Here is a 17,036-nt window from a genome sequence, read left to right as displayed (position 1 = left end):
GGGGGGTGGAGGGAGAAATACAAGGAATGTGTCTAACAGTTCCTGGCATGTCATAAGCTCCCAGCAAAGAGTTTGGTTATGGTTTTATTATTACTGTGTGTCCTAGGCATGATCTGCTGTGGAGGAAGGAAGGCATCACTTAGTTAAAACTCATTTGCCTGCAGAGAGCCCCTTCCCCCCAGGGTCATGCATCTGAACCTAATCCCTGCTAATTCCTGGCCATTCTGCTGAGGCTGGACCATCATAAGAAGATTGGGGCATTTGCTAAATTAGTCCTGTTCAGGGACAGAAGAAACAACCAGGGAGGGGCTCAGAGAGCAGGAGGGGTGGGCTGGTTGGGTAGGGTGCAGACATATGGGGGTGTAGGGAGAGACATACATCTGAGCTTGAGACAGAGGAAGGAGAAAGGAAGGAGGACCAAAATCAGAGGGGAGACATATCAGCAGGGTCCAGAGGGTCCAGCAAGATGAAGATAAAATTCAATGATTTTGAGATGCCAGGGTGGTTCGGTGGTTGAGTGTCTGCCTTTGGCTCAGCTTGTGATCCCAGGGTCCTGGGATCGAGTCCCGCATCAGGTTCCCTGCAGGGGAGGGAGCCTCTCTCTACCTGTCTCTGTCTTTCTCTCTCTGTGTCTCTCACGAATAAATACATAAAATATTTAAAAGAAACAAAAAACCCCAATGATCTCTTCCCAGTTGTGGGATCTTGGACAGGTCACCTAATCTCCCACAGCCTCTGTTTTCTCATCTGTGAAATGAGGATAATAACAACATCTATCTGATATCAATAGCGCCTCTCTGGTGGATTGTTTTGAAAAAAGAATTTTTGGGCTGACTTTCTCCAATGTCTGGCAAATAGTACGTGCTCAGTGGATTTTTCTTTTTCCTTCCAATTTATTGAGACTCAATTTATATACCATAAAATCTATCCACTGTAACAGTACAGTTTGAGGAGTTTGGACCATCACACGTAGCCATGGACTTACCACCGTAATCAAGATATAGAATATACTTGGGGTGCCTGGCTGGCTCAGTTGGAGAAGCATGTGACTCTCGATCTCAGCGTTGTGAGTTCGAGCCCCACTCTGAGTGTAAAGATTACTAAAAAAAATATAAATACAGTTTAAAAAATAGAATACTCTCAGCACCCCAAAAAGGTTCCCTTTTGTCCTTTTGCAGTGAATCCCAGCTGCTGACCCCCAGCTCCTGGCAACTATGATTTACTTTCTGCCACTATAAGGTCACCTTTTCTAGAATTTCATGTAGGTGGAATCAAACCGTATGTACTGCTTTGAGACTGCCTATATTCACTCGTTATTGTGCTATTTACCTGTGTTGTCCTGTGTACCTGAAGTTCATGCCTTCTTATTGCTGAGGATCCACCCATCCATTGTCTGGATGCACCTCAGCCTGTCACCTGTTGACAGACATTTGGATAGTTTCCAGTTTGGGACCGTTATGAATAAAGCTGCCATGGACATGAACAGCACAAGTTCAGAAAAAAATTAGATTAAGATAAACATTTAGCATAACGCCTTCAGGGTCTATCCATGTTGTAGAATGCATCAGGATTTCATTCCTTTCTGTGTCCTCACATGGGCCACTGAGGCAGGAAGTGTGGTCACTCCTCCCACCCACCACCCCCACCACCCTGCAGGGGGGAGCTGGGGGACCCAGCAAGGTCACAGCAGGTGGAAGGTGGCTTCTGGAGCCCATGTCCCTACTTAATTGGCTTAGGGAGATAACCAAGGAAAAGACGGCGACCAGACAGGAAAGCACGTGGAGGGACCCATGTCCCCAGAGACAGAGGTCGGGGAAGAGAGAGGAAAGGAACAGGGCAATCCCTTTTTCCACTTTCCTCGGTCTGTCCCTGGTCAGAAATTAAGGACAAAAAAATCACCCAGATTTTGAGTGAGATTCAACATTTTAATTATTTTCGCTTGGGATGGGGGTGGTTGTCCTGGAAGGAAGGGGACTGGAGTCCCAAGGAGTGGGGGAGGGAACACAGAGTGAAGGGGGCTCCTGGCCGCTTCCTTCTCTCCCTTGTCTCTTGTCCTGGTTTTTTGTCTCAAAGAAGTAGAACCTTTGACATCCCCAAAGCTCAGGAGGTTGGCCCTGGGAAAGGAAGCCAGGACCTCCCGAACAGATGCACCCCCTTGCTCTGTCCAGCCCTAGGGAGAGGGATCTCCTGACATCTGAGCCCTGTGGGTCTGTGACTGTGGCCCCCCAGGCTCTACACCTTCCACCCTCCTCCAGAACATAACGTCCATCCTTCACGCCCTCCCGGACCCCCTTATCAGAGTGCCTGTGAATTGTTCGTGTTCACAAGACACACCCTCCTCTGTGAACCAGAGCTCTGGGAGCTCCATGGGGCAGAGAGAAATTCTTATGTACTCCCGAGACCCCCGCCTCCAGCACAGACTCTGGGAGTCTCTGCAAAATGAATCAATGGCAGTGCATCTGGTCCCAACTTTTACACAATGTCACCTCCTCCCTGTCCCTCCCCTGCGGATTCTGCTTGGATCGTCTATCTTCCACCCCCACCTGCACTGTCCTCCTCTGTTTATCCTTTGTGTCCCACACTGGACTCTGAGCCACTCACTCCTGGGTCTAATGTCCCAGAGGCCAGTATGACTCAGGCCCATGAGACATGGTCATGTGGTGTGCTGAGTAAGCCATCCTTGTGGATTCCAGTGATCGCCGTGTGCCCCTTCAGAGGGTCTTGGGGGGTCTAGGCCATATGGACCTCTTCTGGCCTGGACCCAGAAAAATCCATCTGAGGCCTCCCAGCCTCTCTCCACACTGTGCCTGCCTCCTGACATCCCTTCCTACACCGGGGACCTGGAATCAGCTCCTACCAGCCCATGAGCACAGATGGCATGCATCCAGCTCCGAGGCCATGACCACAGACTTGGTGCCTTGAAATCAGCCATAGTGGGATAATTTACACCACAGAAATTGGCAAACACTACAAATCAAGGTTTTTCCTCTTCTTTAGGGAGCCAATGGTTACCACGTACCAGCACACCACCACCTTCCTGCTCTACTTCCTTCTACCTTGTGAAGCCCACCAGTGAAAGGCTCGTGGCTACTGCCTCCCAGGGCCAAAGACAAAAAAAAAAAAAAAATTCAAGCAAGGCCAAAGCATCAAACTACCAAGAGTGGCAAAATGCCTGACTCCATCTTAAAAGTCTCTCAGTGCTTGTCTCTGTCACTGGGGGTCAACGCACAGAAAGTAATATGGTGCCACTACATCAGGCTGCGCTCTCTGGTCCCATCCTGCAATGGTAACAGGAAACAAAATCTAAGAGAGGGACTGTATTTTTGAAATGTGGGGCTTCTTCCAAATCCACTTATCCCGCCAACCTCGTCTCTTGCATATTTAGAAATGAGAAGCCTGCCACCTCCTGTTCTTCTTTTTTTTGATATACCCACAGCTATGTTGGAGCCAACTACCATGGTTGGCCCCAGTGGCAACTACCATAGTTCCTCCAGCGCTGGGGTGAAATCCACCTTTAGAAAATCCTAAAACAAAACCAAACATGGCCACTCTCAAAGTCCAAAAGAATGCATACCTGACGAAATGTCTTTAAGAAGAAACTAAAAAGAAAAAAATATATATCAAAGAGCCCCCTAAACCTACCATGTAAACCTGATATTTGGGAAATCTGTAAAATCGCCAAATGGATTTTTTAATTGAACTGTACAACTGACCTAAGCTGCCATGGTGGGGCTTCTTAAAACTATCTTTGGATTTTCTAGAAGGATCTCTAGCCACATGCTAAGGAAGTGTCCCAAATGGAAGGTATGACATTGAGTCTCCCTACCTGTCTGTTCCAGGGCATCTCGATTCTGACCTGACCAGGACCCCTAAACTGACTACTTGAATTTGGTTTAATTTCATCTCAGAGCACATTCTTAGCACCAGTTTCTGGAGTCCAGGGCTCATGGTTAAAATGGCAGCCAGCATCCATGGTGAGGCGGGGCTGGGTGGAGGGTTACTAAGATCTATTGAACTGCCCCGGAGAGTGAGGAGACTGTCCCGGGGAGAGGGGGATGGACTGTGGTGGGCTACTCCACACACGAGGCCAGAGAGGCCACAACTTTTGGAGGAAGGGCCAGCCCCACTGCTTTCCCGGGGATGCCGGGTTGAGATGAGATGCAGAGAGACATACAGAAGAGGATCTTCTACAAGATCTGAAACTTCCAGGCACTCTGATCCTTGTAGTCCAGAGGATCCATGGGGTTGTAGGTGAACTTCCAGGTCCCTGTGGGGTCCTTAAACTCCAAGCTGTCCACGGGGCTATAGGTGCCATAGCTCTGGCCTGACAGGGAGGTGGGGGACTGGGCCAGGGAGGGGCCCACGGAGGGGCCTGAAAGGGGGCTGAGGGCTGGGCCCCCCAACTGGGGCACCATGGGGGAAAGATAGGGATCCAGGCCACTGAAATAGGAGCTCGGAGACCCGTAGGCCGAAGGGGAGGAGCAGAAAGCAGAGGCAGGGGCGTAGGTCATGGCGTAGGGTGTGGAGGTCAGGGGTGGCCCCGAGGCCACCAGCCCCGCCCGCTGGGCCTCAGGCAAAGGGGACTCTGAGGCTGGACTCCAGATGGACACGGTGGCCACGGCCGTGGTAGGAGAGCCTGAGGGGCCGGGTAGAGGGGGGCTGTAGGAGTCTGAGATGCCTAGGGGGTCTGGACAGACGTCCGAGGAGGATCTTGGCGACATGCCTGCCTTCCTCTTGGCAGGACGAGCCTTGGTCTGTGCGCCGGGGGGCTGAGGCTGCTGTTTCTGCTGCTGGCGCTGCTGTCGGCATTTAGCTCTGCGGTTCTTGAACCAAACCTGGGGGGAAGAGGGGAGATGGGGTGGTGAGTGGGGAGGGAGCCCCGGAGTATCCTCCATGGTTCCCTGGAATGATGGTGTTTATTAGTGAGACACGCCACAGTCACATGCCCCTACCCTGCCGTCAGTTATGGGGTGCTCTATCTGTCCATCCATCCATCCATTCATCCATCTGTCTGTCCCGTCATTCACATCTGCAATTACACACACACACAATCATATGTACATACATATAAGCGCACATGCAGTTGTGTATATAATTGTGCACACACACATACTATCATACAAACGCACATATGTACACTTATCCACCCATCCCTTCAATCAATGAATAAACATGCAATGGGGATCCCTGGGTGGCTCAGCGGTTTAGCGCCTGCCTCGGGCCCAGGGCGTGATCCTGGAGTCCCGGGATTGAGTCCCGCATAGGGCTCCCTGCATGGAGCCTGCTTCTCCCTCTACCTGTGTCTCTGCCTCTCTCTCTCTCTCTCTGTGTCTCATGAATAAATAAATAAAATCTTAAAAAAAATTAATAAACATGCATGAACTACTACTTTGGGGTTACATCCGTGGAGCTGATATTCTTGTTGTGGGTGACAGATTATAAATATACAGTAAGTACATTGCATCATATTTTAGAAGATCGGTACTGTGGAAGAACCAACTGAGCTGGAGGAGGGGGCACTAAAGTGGGGTGTCGGGGGACATTGTAAGTTTAAATGCGAAGGTCCATCTAGGTCTCATTGAAGAACACAGTGACCTGATTTGTTGATAAGCAAAGACTTGAGCAAAGTGATGGGGAATAAACCTTCTAGGTAGAAGGAACAGGGAGTACAAAGGGCCTGGGGCCAGGGTGTGCTTGGGAGGTGTGTTAGGGGAACCAGCAGGTGTGGCTGGCAAAGAGGGTGGAGGGAAGTGTAAGGGACAGTGATGAGGGTAAGGAGTTATTAGGGCTATACATGACTTTGGCTGTTACTCTATGATTACCTCCCGCCCCCTGTTCCTTCACTCTGGGTCCCAGGAAGGGCTGCAAGGGGCCCAGGGACCAGAACACCGCACCTGAACCCTGGACTCAGGTAGGTTGATCTTCAGAGCCACCTCCTCTCGAGCATACACATCCGGGTATTGAGTCTTGGCGAACAGAGCCTCTAGCTCCTCCAGCTGGCTCCGGGTGAAGGTGGTCCGCTCCCGCCGCTGCTTTCTTGGGGCACCTAAGATGGGGACAGGGTGACGGGACTGTTGGGTGACCTGGCCCTCCCGTTCTCTTTGTCCACTTGCGGGAGGCCCTAAGGTTCCATAGGATGCCGGGAAGCCCTTTCTGGGGGTTCATCTCCCCAAAAGCAGTTTGTACCTATTCCCTGACCTTGTAGACCTTACTCTGCCCCCCTGGGAAATGGGACTCCTCTTTGCCTGTCATTTTGGGGCTCATGCTTCAGCTTGAGAACAGGCGTTAGCCCTGTTAGAAAGTGTATGAGTTTGACTTTTATCTCCTTTCTAAAAGTTTTTATGTACCAAGACATTTTCAGTTGAAACATGCCATTGAGGGGTGCCTGGATGGCTCAACGGTTGAGCATCTGCCTTCAGCTTGGGTCATGGTCCCGGGGTTCTGGGATGGAGCCCTGAATCGGGCTCCCTGCACAGTGGTGAGCCTGCTTCTCCCTCTGCCCCTCTCCGCCTTGTGCACGCACTCTCTCAAATAAATATTTTAAAGAAAAGAAAGAAAAGAAAAGAAAAGAAAGAAAAGAAAAGAAACATGCCACTGAGAGTATTCAACTACTCCTAGAATATAAAGTATGTAAAAGAGGGAACCATATCCCAAATTGCTATGAACACCCAGATGGTGTAGAAAAGCTTAGAAGTTTTTGGCACATGCAAATGTCTACATATGGCTGGTCTGTGGCTCTGATGTCACCCCAGTAAGTTCCTATCTTCTTCCCAAGGACAAGGGACCCCAGGGGCGGCGACCAAGAACTGAGGTGGCCGGGAGAAGGACCGTACTCACTTGGATAGGACACAGCTTGGTGCATCAGATCCACGCTGGGACCGCTGAGGGCCAAGGCGTTGACCGAGTAGTGGGGCCCCGGGTTCATATACGCCATCATGATCTTTGGGGAGACTGCGGCCCAGGTCTGCGGGCCTGCAAGAGAGGAGGGGGCGCTCAGATACTCCCCAGTTACTACATGGTTACCAGCAGGCTCAGGTCCAAGTCCTGCTTCAGACTCTTCTTAGGTGTGGGACCTTGGGCACCTAATCTCTCTGTGCCTCAGTTTCCACACCTATAAAATGGCCTTCCTCTTAAGGTGGGTAAAGCTTTTCCCCAAGACCCCATCTGTAAAACCAGCTGAAGCGGTAATGCGCATCCTAAGTGGAAGCCCTTATGCCCACGCTGTCCTTTACAACCTTAGATCCTGCCACTCCCTCTCCAGCAGCTTGTCTTCCTACGACCCCAGAAAAGATGTCCAGCCTGGCACAGAATCACGGACAGCAAAGGGACCAGCTGTCCCGGCCTGCTTGGAATGGGGAGGTTTCTAGAGATGGGGTTTTCCCCATACACATTGGAAAAGTCCCCGACAAACTGGGTAGGCAGAGTGGCACGCAAACAAGTGAAGGATGATCTTCCACCACCACGTGTGACCCGCCAGGTGGGCAAAAAGATAACAGAGATCTGTTAGCCCCAGTGCCAGCCTGGGTGTGAAGAAACAGGTGCTCCTGTGTCTGATGGGGAGACGGTGAGCATCAATGGAACAAACTGGAAGCATTTACCAGAGTGCGATGAGATGCCATTGTAGTTCTCCCAGTCAGCCCCTGGGGCAATTTGCCTTCAGAGCTCCTCAGTCCCCTCAAGGGAAAATGGGAATGCAGATAGCATTTACATCTTTAGGTAGTTGGGAGGGTAAATGCATGATGTGTATCAGCTCCTTAAACTAGCACCTGACACCATGGGTGCCGCATAGCAGGGTGGGGTGGGGGGTGCCCCTTGTCTTTTGGAAGCTTGCACAGGCTCCACACCAGGATTTCTAATGCACACGTGTATAATCACCAAAATGTGGAAGCAGCCTCTATGTCCACCAAAGAGGATGTATTGAGTAAATTATGCAAGTAGCTTACGGCACCTTTATTCAAGGGAATGCCATGAAATCACTAAAAAATATAAGACTGCTGTGAGCTGAGTTTTAGAGCTCTCTAGTCAGTTAAAAGAAATGATCCTAAATTTGGCAATAAGAGGTGACAGCGTGGGGGCACCTGGGTGGCTCAGTCGGTTAAGCATCTGTCTTTGGCTCAGGTCGTGATCTCAGGATCCTGGGATGGAGTCCTGCATCAGGCTCCCTGCTTGGAGAAGAGTCTGCTTCTCCCTCTGCCGCCCCACTGCTCATGCTCTCTCTCTCTCAAATAAATAAAATCTTAAAAAAAAAAAGTAGCTATGGTGTGTCATTTCTAGATCACCTTGGGAGCATGTTTAACAGAACCCCTCCTAACCCAAGGGTTATTTCATTTTTTTAAGGGACTGGATCTCTGTTCGGGTTCCTATTCCTTATTGAGCAGGGTCTGGACTCTGATAAGGTAAATGGCAACTTGCAGAAGTTTGGTTGTGAATGATTTGTCTCGGGCAGAAAGGACAACCTCAGGGGTACAGAGGATTTGCTGCCCTGCTGTCCAGTTTTCTTTGTGTTTTTAGCTCATTCCCTGAATAACTGTATTAGCCTCTGTTTCTTGACTTCCCCTTTGAAACAGCTGATCTCCTCATTTAATAACTTCAACAAATCTTGGATCTGGGGTGTATTCTGTATGCATCTGAGAATCAGATTGTTCAATTTTGTTAAAATTACACTTTGACAAAAGGAGCGTGCATGTGTGTGTGTGTTAGATATCCTACATTACCAAAGTAGATACTTAATATATATTATATGATATATACATATGCAACATATATTAAATATATTCGAAGGAAAAGGTACAGTGCTGAGTAGTGTGTGTAGCAGCCTACTATTTGTGATTTTTAAAACAAGGCGGCAATTATATATAATATTTACTATATATATAAGCATATGTATGCACAGAAAATTGCCAGGAAGGACACAAGATATTGCTAGAAGTGAGGGCCTCTGGAGGGGGGGTACTATATTCATGCTTTGTTTTTACAGTTTGGATTGCTTTGTAACCATAAGGACATATAAGCTTTTCAAAAACATAAGCAACAATAAAATCTAAGCAAAACAAAAAAGCCAGCAAAAAAACATGAAACCCTTTCCATGGCTCCCTAGTGCCCCTTCACAAAGATGAGGGCAGCCTCTCTGGGTGTGTGCATAAGCTGTCCTCTGGACCAGGAATACCTCTTGTCTGGTCCCCATCACAGCTAACCTCTTCTCCTCCTACAGGTTTCACCTCAAACAAATTCCCTGGGGAGCCATCCCATATGCTAAACTGAATTTCTTTCTTTCTTTCTTTCTTTCTTTCTTTCTTTCTTTCTTTCTTTCTTTCTTTCTTTCAAGATTTTATTTATTCATGAGAGACACACACAGGGAGAGACAGAGAGACAGAGACACAGGCAGAGGGAAAGCAGGCCCCATGCAGGGAGCCTGACATGGGACTTGATCCTGGGTCTCCAGGATCACACCCAGGCTGAAGGCGGCACTAAATCGCTAAGCCAAACTGCCCTAAACTGGATTTCTCTCTCCTTCTTTCTGTCTCTCTGTCTTTCTGTGTCTCTGTCTCTGTTTCTCTCACACATACCAATATTTCAGAAATAAGTAAAAGTAAAAAACAGAAGAACTTTGCTTTAGCATCTACCCCCTTCTCGTTCCCACTAGCCTGTCCTTCTCATCCCACTTGGGGGATGGCGTTCTTCCTATTTATCATCATTTGGGGTTGTACTGCCCATCCAGGAAATATTTTTGAGATTCCACCATGTTGTAGGAGGTAGGGATATGGCAAGGAATGAGGCACATGGCTTCTCTGTTCTGATGGGATTGAACTTCTGGGAAAATGAAATGGGGTATTGGGGTAGTGACAGGGCTTGGGCCAAGGGGGTAAGACCTTCATCTAGATGAAGGGTCAGGAAAGACCTGTCAGTAAGGAGGTGACCCAGGAGTTGGGGAGTGAACCAGATGATGTAGAGCCTGGAAAGGAAAGTCAAGGGGAAGTTCAGTGCTGATGGTTATAATAAAAGCATAAACCGCTTTAAGGGGACTCCTGGGTGGCTCAGTTGGTTAAGCAACTGAGCCTTCAGCTCAGGTCATGATCTTAGGGTCCTCAGATAGAGCGCTCTGCTCAGCGGAGAGCCTGCTTCTCCCTCTCCCTCTGTGCTAGCTCTCTCTCTTTCACAAATAAATAAATAAATAAAATATTTTAAAAAATGCTTTAAATTCGAAGTATTGATGGGCATTCTAGGATGTCCCCAATAATCTTCACCCTGCTATTCACCCCCTGGTGTTGTCCCCTCTCACAGAGCAGGACTGCCATGGACCGCCAGTTCGGTACTGCAGAAATGACAAGGTGACCTCCAAGCCTGGCGCTGCCCTGGGGGAAGCCAGTCGGTACCATGAGGATGCACAGGCAAGCCTGTGGGGGGCTTGGGGGGGGGAGTCCAGGTGGCCAGGAATTGAGGCATCCCACCAACAGCCATAAGACCAAGCCCCAGGGGAAGGTCAGTTCCAAAGTGTCAGGCAAGGCTGCCAAGGACTCAGCCCTCCTCGACATCGGACTACAAGAACATGAAGAGACCTGAGCCAGAATCATCCAGTGGAAGCGCCCCAGATCCCTGTCCCTCAGGAACTGTAGACCATAAATGTTTGTTGTTTTAAGCTGCTAAGTTTCAGTGTAACTCGTTACACAGCTAGAGCTAACTCACGCACAAGCCTTCTCTATGTAGGACACCCTAACATCCTCAGCATGGCCTTGGGAGGCAGACTCTGCATTACCATTACACTCCCATTTCACAGATGGGAATATTTTCAGGCTCAGGCATGATGACTTGCCAGGGTCGTACACACAGGCTGACAGGGGGGACCCGGGATTCCAACCCTGGGTTGGAGGCTCGCAAAGGCTGTTCTCCCGGCATCCCACCTGTTCTTCCCTCTGTCCCCTCCCTCTTCTCCAAGGGGGTCATGATGCTTCATTGGAGCGAGCTTCTGGAGAGCACGGAAACAGTTGTGAAACTGCCCAGCTAGGGACCAGGGGCAGGGCCTGGAGCAAGAGCAACCGAGCTCATTGTCTTCCCCATCGTCTATGTGCCAGGTTGGCCAGGCTACATGGTTGGCCTTCCTGGAAACCCAGCATCCTCGCCCTGGGATGGTCCACCCTACAGACAGGGAATTGGAGCCCAGGGTGAGGAAGGTGCTCGCCCAAGATCTAGCATCTGGTAATGACAGTGACCACCCCCTCCCCAGGATGGAGGGTTTGCGCCCTTCTCCTACAACCAACAAGTGTTTTGTGGACAAGAATAATAACAAATAGTGTCGGACACTCATTGAAATTTCTCTGTGACAACAAGATGAGACACCTGCCAGTGGTATTGCGACCTCAGAATTTCCTCAATCTACACAGGCTTTCTGTGTCCCATCCCAAGGAGCATAGACAGCAACAACTACAATACCTGCCGTGTTGAGAACCTACAATAAACCTGGAACCCTATCATCGTCCCGCCCGGTAAAGCTCAAGGCAATGATGCTGAGAGAGACCACGCTCCCCACCCCGGGGACAAGACTGTGGGACCTGAGGCTGGCGCTTGGGGCTCCCCAAGCAGTCACTGAATCCAGGCTCCCATCTGAGCAGATGCTCTGGCAAGTGAGGCCTGAAGGCTCACATTCACGTTATGGGTGGGCGAGGAGATGATCCCATTCTACAGATGGGGAAACCGAGGCTGAGGTTTGCAGAGGAAGGTAACACCCCCCTCACAGTGAGGCAGGTGACAACCAGAAGGACCTCCTATTGGGATTCTCCACTGCTTAGACACTTCACTGAGGGTCTTGGTCACAAGATTTCAGGGAACAATAATCCCAATCAAACTTCCTCCAAGGCAGGTCCTATTACGATCCTTACTTCACAGAGGAAGAAGCCAAGTTTCAGTAGAGTCCCCTGCTCTCGACCTCTAAATCTGCCCTTGATCCCCCAAAGCAAGATAAAGTCAGCTCCCTCTCCCGGGCTCATTGCAGTCCAGGCCTATGACATGGGTTCCTTGTGTCACATCATCATGGCAACTCATCATGGCAACTTGTTACTGTCACCACTTAGGGAATGGGGAAACTGAGACCCAGGAAGGTCACACGAATGGCTCAAGGCCACGTGGTGAGTAAAAGGCAGGCTTTAAGCCCAGACTCAGAGGACCTCACATCAGCCCTGGCAAGACACCCCCAGCTCAGCTACATTCAAGGTCCTCCTTTGTGGAGTCTCTGCCGCCCCCAGTAGCTCCGCCATCCAGTAGGACAAGGAGCTGAGCTATACATGCTCCTGACCAAGATGGGGTGCAGGAAAGTAGGAGTCTCTAGGATGGGGAGGCCTCCACATAATCACTCTACCAGCCTGTGAGCCGAGAATCACTGCATTCCTGACCCCCCCCCCCCCCGTTGGGCCACCTGAGAGTCCACCCTTCCTCCCTCCTGCTGCAGGAGAGCGGTTCTTGGATTCTATTTCTGTCATTTCACAGCTACTCAACAAATAAACAGGCACCCCAACCACATGCCAGGCACTGGCGCTGGTCAGTGAATAAAGGCACAAATGAAGAGAAAGTTTCAGGCATTTGAATTTGAAAGAGAACATAATAGGGAGACTGTTGGGTAGTAGCTTTGGAGCAGGGGTGAGAAGCCCCCAGCCCCAGGCTCTGGGAGAGCCTGGCTGTGTCACCTCACCAACAAGCCGCTTGACTCCATCCCCCCATGCCCTGCTCCCAGCCACCCTGCACCTCCAAATACCAGGATGGGACCTTCATACCCTATATGACCCCGCAGCAAACATCACACACGCGTCCCACCAGCTCCTGTGGGGCCAGCCACTGAAAACACAGTCTAGGGTAAAAGGAACCCAACTTCTGTCCCCAGTTTTCCCTCTCTCACTCCCTCTGCCTCCATCCCCTCTGCCCCTCCTACAGACACTGACCTTCCAAATAAACGGGGTCGGGCTCTCCTGGTGGCCCAGGACCTGGTTGGAATCAGAGTCGTCAGGTGGCAGAGGCTGAAGGAAACGGGTCCCCTCACATGGGGAGATTTTAAGCCCGGGCTGGGAGTGATGTCATTTGCGGTGGCCTGGATCTCAGAGGGTAATCCTGGTGGGGGACTTGACTGGACGCCAGGAGGTGACATTGGCTGGGAGGGGGAGGGGCACCCGTCCGTCTGCCTAATCTCCTCCCCTCTTCCTCCCCACTGACATCTTGGCAATTAAGGTTCATGGGGATGGGAAGCCCCAGCTCCCGCCTGTGACCCGGACCCCACTCTTCAGGGAAGTTCTTCCTGTGGTCTAACTGATGTCCCTCCAGCTTTGGTGTCCCATTAAAGAGGAAGGAGAGAAATGCTGGGTGTTGCTGAAAAATCATTTGAAAAATTAGGGGTGCGGGGCTTTCTGCCTTCCTTCTGGGTCACTCTTTTTCTCCCCAACATTCTGTCTGCCAATTAATTCAAACCTGTATGGCCCAATTGTTCCTGGTTTCTTTCTTTTCTTTCTTTCTTTCTTTCTTTCTTTCTTTCTTTCTTTCTTTCTTTCTCTTTCTTTTTCTTTCTTTCTTTCTTTCTTTCTTTCTTTCTTTCTTTCTTTCTTTCTTTCTTTCTTCTTTCTTTTTTTTAAAATTTTATTTATTCATGAGAGACACACAGAGGCAGAGACACAGGCAGAGGGAGAAGCAGGCCCCCCACAAGGAGTTTGATGCAGGACTCCATCCCAGGACCCTGGGATCACGACCTGAGGCAAAGGCAGACAGGTACTCAACCACTGAGCCAGTCAGGGTGCCCCTGTTCATGGTTTGTACCTCAGTTTCCCCTTTTCTCTGTTGCCTCAGTCTCTATCACTCTGGCCTCTGACTTTTCTGTCTCTACTAGACATTAGCTTCTCCAACTCACTCTTGCCCCCCACCCCTGCCACTACTGGTCTTTGGGATCTCTGTGCTTCAGTTTCTCTCTTCCTTGGGTCTCAAGTTATGCCATTCCTGCCCCTTTGCATGTGTGCCCCCCCCCCCCCCATTCCCCATCTCTGTGTCCTTCTGTTCCAGTCTTGACTGATTTACTTGCATTTCTGTCTTGGTCTTTTGGTCGCTGACCTCTCATTCATTCCCTTTCTCTCTCTATGACTCTGTCTCTGTTTTGGTTTGTGCACCTATATCTCTCTGTCTCTGTCCCTGTCTGTCCACCTGTCTCCGCAACTCCATCCTACCCTCTGGACCTCTGTGCTTCTTTATCCAACCTCCCAAGTTCCAAGCTCTGTTATTGTTTCTTTCTTTTTTTCTCCCACCCGTCCGTTTATTCTTTGATTCTTGGTCTTTTTCTCCCGATTTTCCCTCCATTTCTGCTTTCTCCCTATCTTGGTAACCTCTCTTATTCTGCACTTCTGATTCTCTTTGTCTCTACCTGGGTCTGTTCTACTTCGCCATGCACCCAAGTGTGCACACAAATGCACACACCTGCGCACACAGGCATGCCTGAGATGGTGGTAATCCTGACGGGTGGCTGGGTCATTGTGTCTCACCATAAGGGTTTCTTTTTTTCTCCACCCCCACAAACCTCCTGCTGGGGGTGATTAAGGCCAGCAGCCTGGCTGGGGAATCAGGGCAGGTCTCATTAGCTTGAAGAGCCAGGGGTGACAGGGAGAGAGGGAGGGGCTATCTGACCCTCAGTGACCAGACAGGAGGCTACTCTTGGGAGAATCCAGTGTTGTTCAGAGTCCACCCTGGCCCATCAGAACAGAGAAGGAAAAAAAAAAAGGAAAAAAAAAGAAAAAGGAAAAAAAGAACAGGGAAGGAAAAGGAGGCCCAGCAGGAGAGGGAGAGAGGGTCCTTACAGTTCCAAGGGAGAAAAGTGCCAACTTCCCTAATCACCTCCTCCTGGGACTATGCACCAATGTGCCATTGGGGCCAGAGCCCCCCAGGGTGGGCGGGTGTGGAGAGGTGGGTCTCAGAAGGTCATGCACATGAACCTGGAGGCAGCTGAGTCCAAATCTAGGCCCTTCTTCTGAACTGGATACCCTGGGGGGGAAGTTGCTTTCTTTCTTATCTACACTAATGAAGCAGGAGGAGATTTTTGCCATTTAGCCTTGCCCATTCCGTTTTTTCCTCACCTCCCACATGCAATCCATCCCTAAATCCTTTCAGATAATTGTTACACTGCAAACATCAAAATACTGCTGGGAGAAGTTAAAGGAGACCCAAGTCAAGAGAGAAATAAACCATTGATTGGTTGACTCTACATTGTTAAGATATGTCAATATGGGGGCACCTGGGTGGCTCAGTGGTTGAGCGTCTGCCTTTGGCTCAGGTCGTGATCCCGGGGCCCACATCAGGCTTCCCACAGGTAGCCTGGTTCTCCCTCTGCCTATGTCTCTGCCTCTCTCTCTGTGTCTCTCATGAATAAATAAATAAAATCTTTTTTAAAAAAGAAAATTTTAAGGGATCCCTGGGTGGCGCAGCGGTTTGGCGCCTGCCTTTGGCCCAGGGCGCGATCCTGGAGACCCGGGATCGAATCCCACGTCAGGCTCCCCGTGCATGGAGCCTGCTTCTCCCTCTGCCTGTGTCTCTGCCTCTTTCTCTCTCTGTATGACTATCGTAAATAAATTTTAAAAAAATTTAAAAAAAGAAAATTTTAAGAATCTAGAATACCAAAGCAATCTTGGAAAAAAAGCTAGAAACTTATACTACCTGACTTCAGGACTTACTGTAATTCCATAGTAATCAAGAGAGCGTGATATTGCATGTGGACAAACCAATCAATGGGACAGAACAGACAGTTTAGAAATTGGCCAAAACTTTATAGTCAATTGATTTTTGGCAAAAATGCCAAAGCAAGTCAACAGGGAAATCTTTTCAACAAGTCATGTTTGAACAATGGAATATCTACTAAGAAAAAATAAAGAACCTCAATCACAATACGCAAAAATTAACTTGAGATAGATCAGTCTTGAATGTGAAAAACTGAAGTATAACATTCTTAGAGGTGGGAAAAAAACAAAAACAAAACCCAACAACACAGAAATATTTTTCTTGACCTGAGGGCAAAAGAGTCTCTTAAACAAGACACAGAAAGCAATCATCATGAAATAGAAAATTGATAAGTTAGATTTTATCAAAACTGGAAGATTCCACTCTTCAAGAAACATCATTAAGTACGAGAAAATGCTAGCTGCAGTCTGTTAGAAAAAAAGCATTTGCAAAACGTAGAGCTGGCAAAGACCTTACATCCAGAATACATAATGCTGCTTCAACTCAATGATAAAACAACAGGAAGAGACACTTCATAAAAGATATCCTGATGGACGATGAGTGCGCACACACAAAAATACTCAACATTATTTGTCATCCGGGAAACACAAATTAAAACCACAATGGCAGGCCACAACGTGCCCACCAAAAGGGTCAAGATGATAAGACCTGGAGTGGAGAGGGGTTACTGATTGCAGAGTGACATAAGGGAAACTTGGCAGGCAGTGCAATATTGTAGATCTGGAAAGGGCAGTGATTACATGACAGCACCAATTTGTCAAAACCCCATCAAACTAATCATTTAAAATGGGTGCATTGTCTCAATGTAAATTTTGCCTCAATTAAAACAAACAAAACAAAAAAAAGAGGTTGAGGGAAATATCACTCCTCTTGGGTAAACCTGTTCATGCCACCTGGACCGCTGAGAGCCAAGGCAGGGTTTCCCCCGCAGGAGGGCCACAGCAGAAGCCCCGCCCCTCGCGAAGCCCTGCCCCCACCCCACCTCTACTCCCCGCACGTGCGGGAAGCCTCTGCTCTGGATAGGAAGATCAAACCCATCCTGTGCTGAGCTCTGTGCGATCTGGCCTCTAACCACTCAGTCCTTTTCTTGTCCCGCCCGTCTCCTCCTGTCTGTAAACTAGCCAAGCTCAGGGAAGGAGCCCATAGTAGACGGGAGGTCATGATGCCCAGCCCGAGACAGGGTCCTGGGGCAGCCAAGGGTGACAGATACTGCTGGAGATCGAAGGGCTGGGAGACAGAGAGAGAGAGAGAGAGGAGAGCTATGAAGATGAAATCAAGATTCATTTGTT

The 17,036-nt window shown here is 49.4% G+C and overlaps 1 protein-coding gene across 1 annotated transcript; it reads right to left on the bottom strand.

Moving 5' to 3' along the window:
• Nucleotides 1-4,187: 4,187 nt before the first annotated feature.
• LOC129500914 (cone-rod homeobox protein) lies at nt 4,188-6,937 on the bottom strand. The gene is made up of 3 exons (XM_055311814.1): nt 6,838-6,937; nt 5,895-6,046; nt 4,188-4,835 (listed from the first exon to the last, which is right to left on the bottom strand). Exons 1-3 carry the CDS (start codon nt 6,935-6,937, stop codon nt 4,188-4,190), a joined length of 900 nt encoding a protein of 299 aa, XP_055167789.1.
• Between the last annotated feature and the right edge of the window lie 10,099 nt (nt 6,938-17,036).

This window comes from Nyctereutes procyonoides, unplaced genomic scaffold (assembly GCF_905146905.1).
Source record: "Nyctereutes procyonoides isolate TBG_1078 unplaced genomic scaffold, NYPRO_anot_genome, whole genome shotgun sequence".
NCBI lineage: Eukaryota > Metazoa > Chordata > Mammalia > Carnivora > Canidae > Nyctereutes > Nyctereutes procyonoides.
Note: the sequence above shows the minus strand (reverse complement) of the source record. Positions and strands in the feature narration are given on the sequence as shown.

Bases quoted from the DNA above. Each gene is read 5' to 3' on its own strand.
- LOC129500914 (XM_055311814.1), bottom strand. From the start codon at position 6,937: ATGATGGCGTATATGAACCCGGGGCCCCACTACTCGGTCAACGCCTTG. The intron at 6,047-6,837 runs GTGAGTACGGTC...TCCCCATCTTAG, and splicing joins CCAAGCTGTGTCCTATCCAA to GTGCCCCAAGAAAGCAGCGG. The intron at 4,836-5,894 runs GTGCGGTGTTCT...TCTTCCCCCCAG, and splicing joins TACCTGAGTCCAGGGTTCAG to GTTTGGTTCAAGAACCGCAG.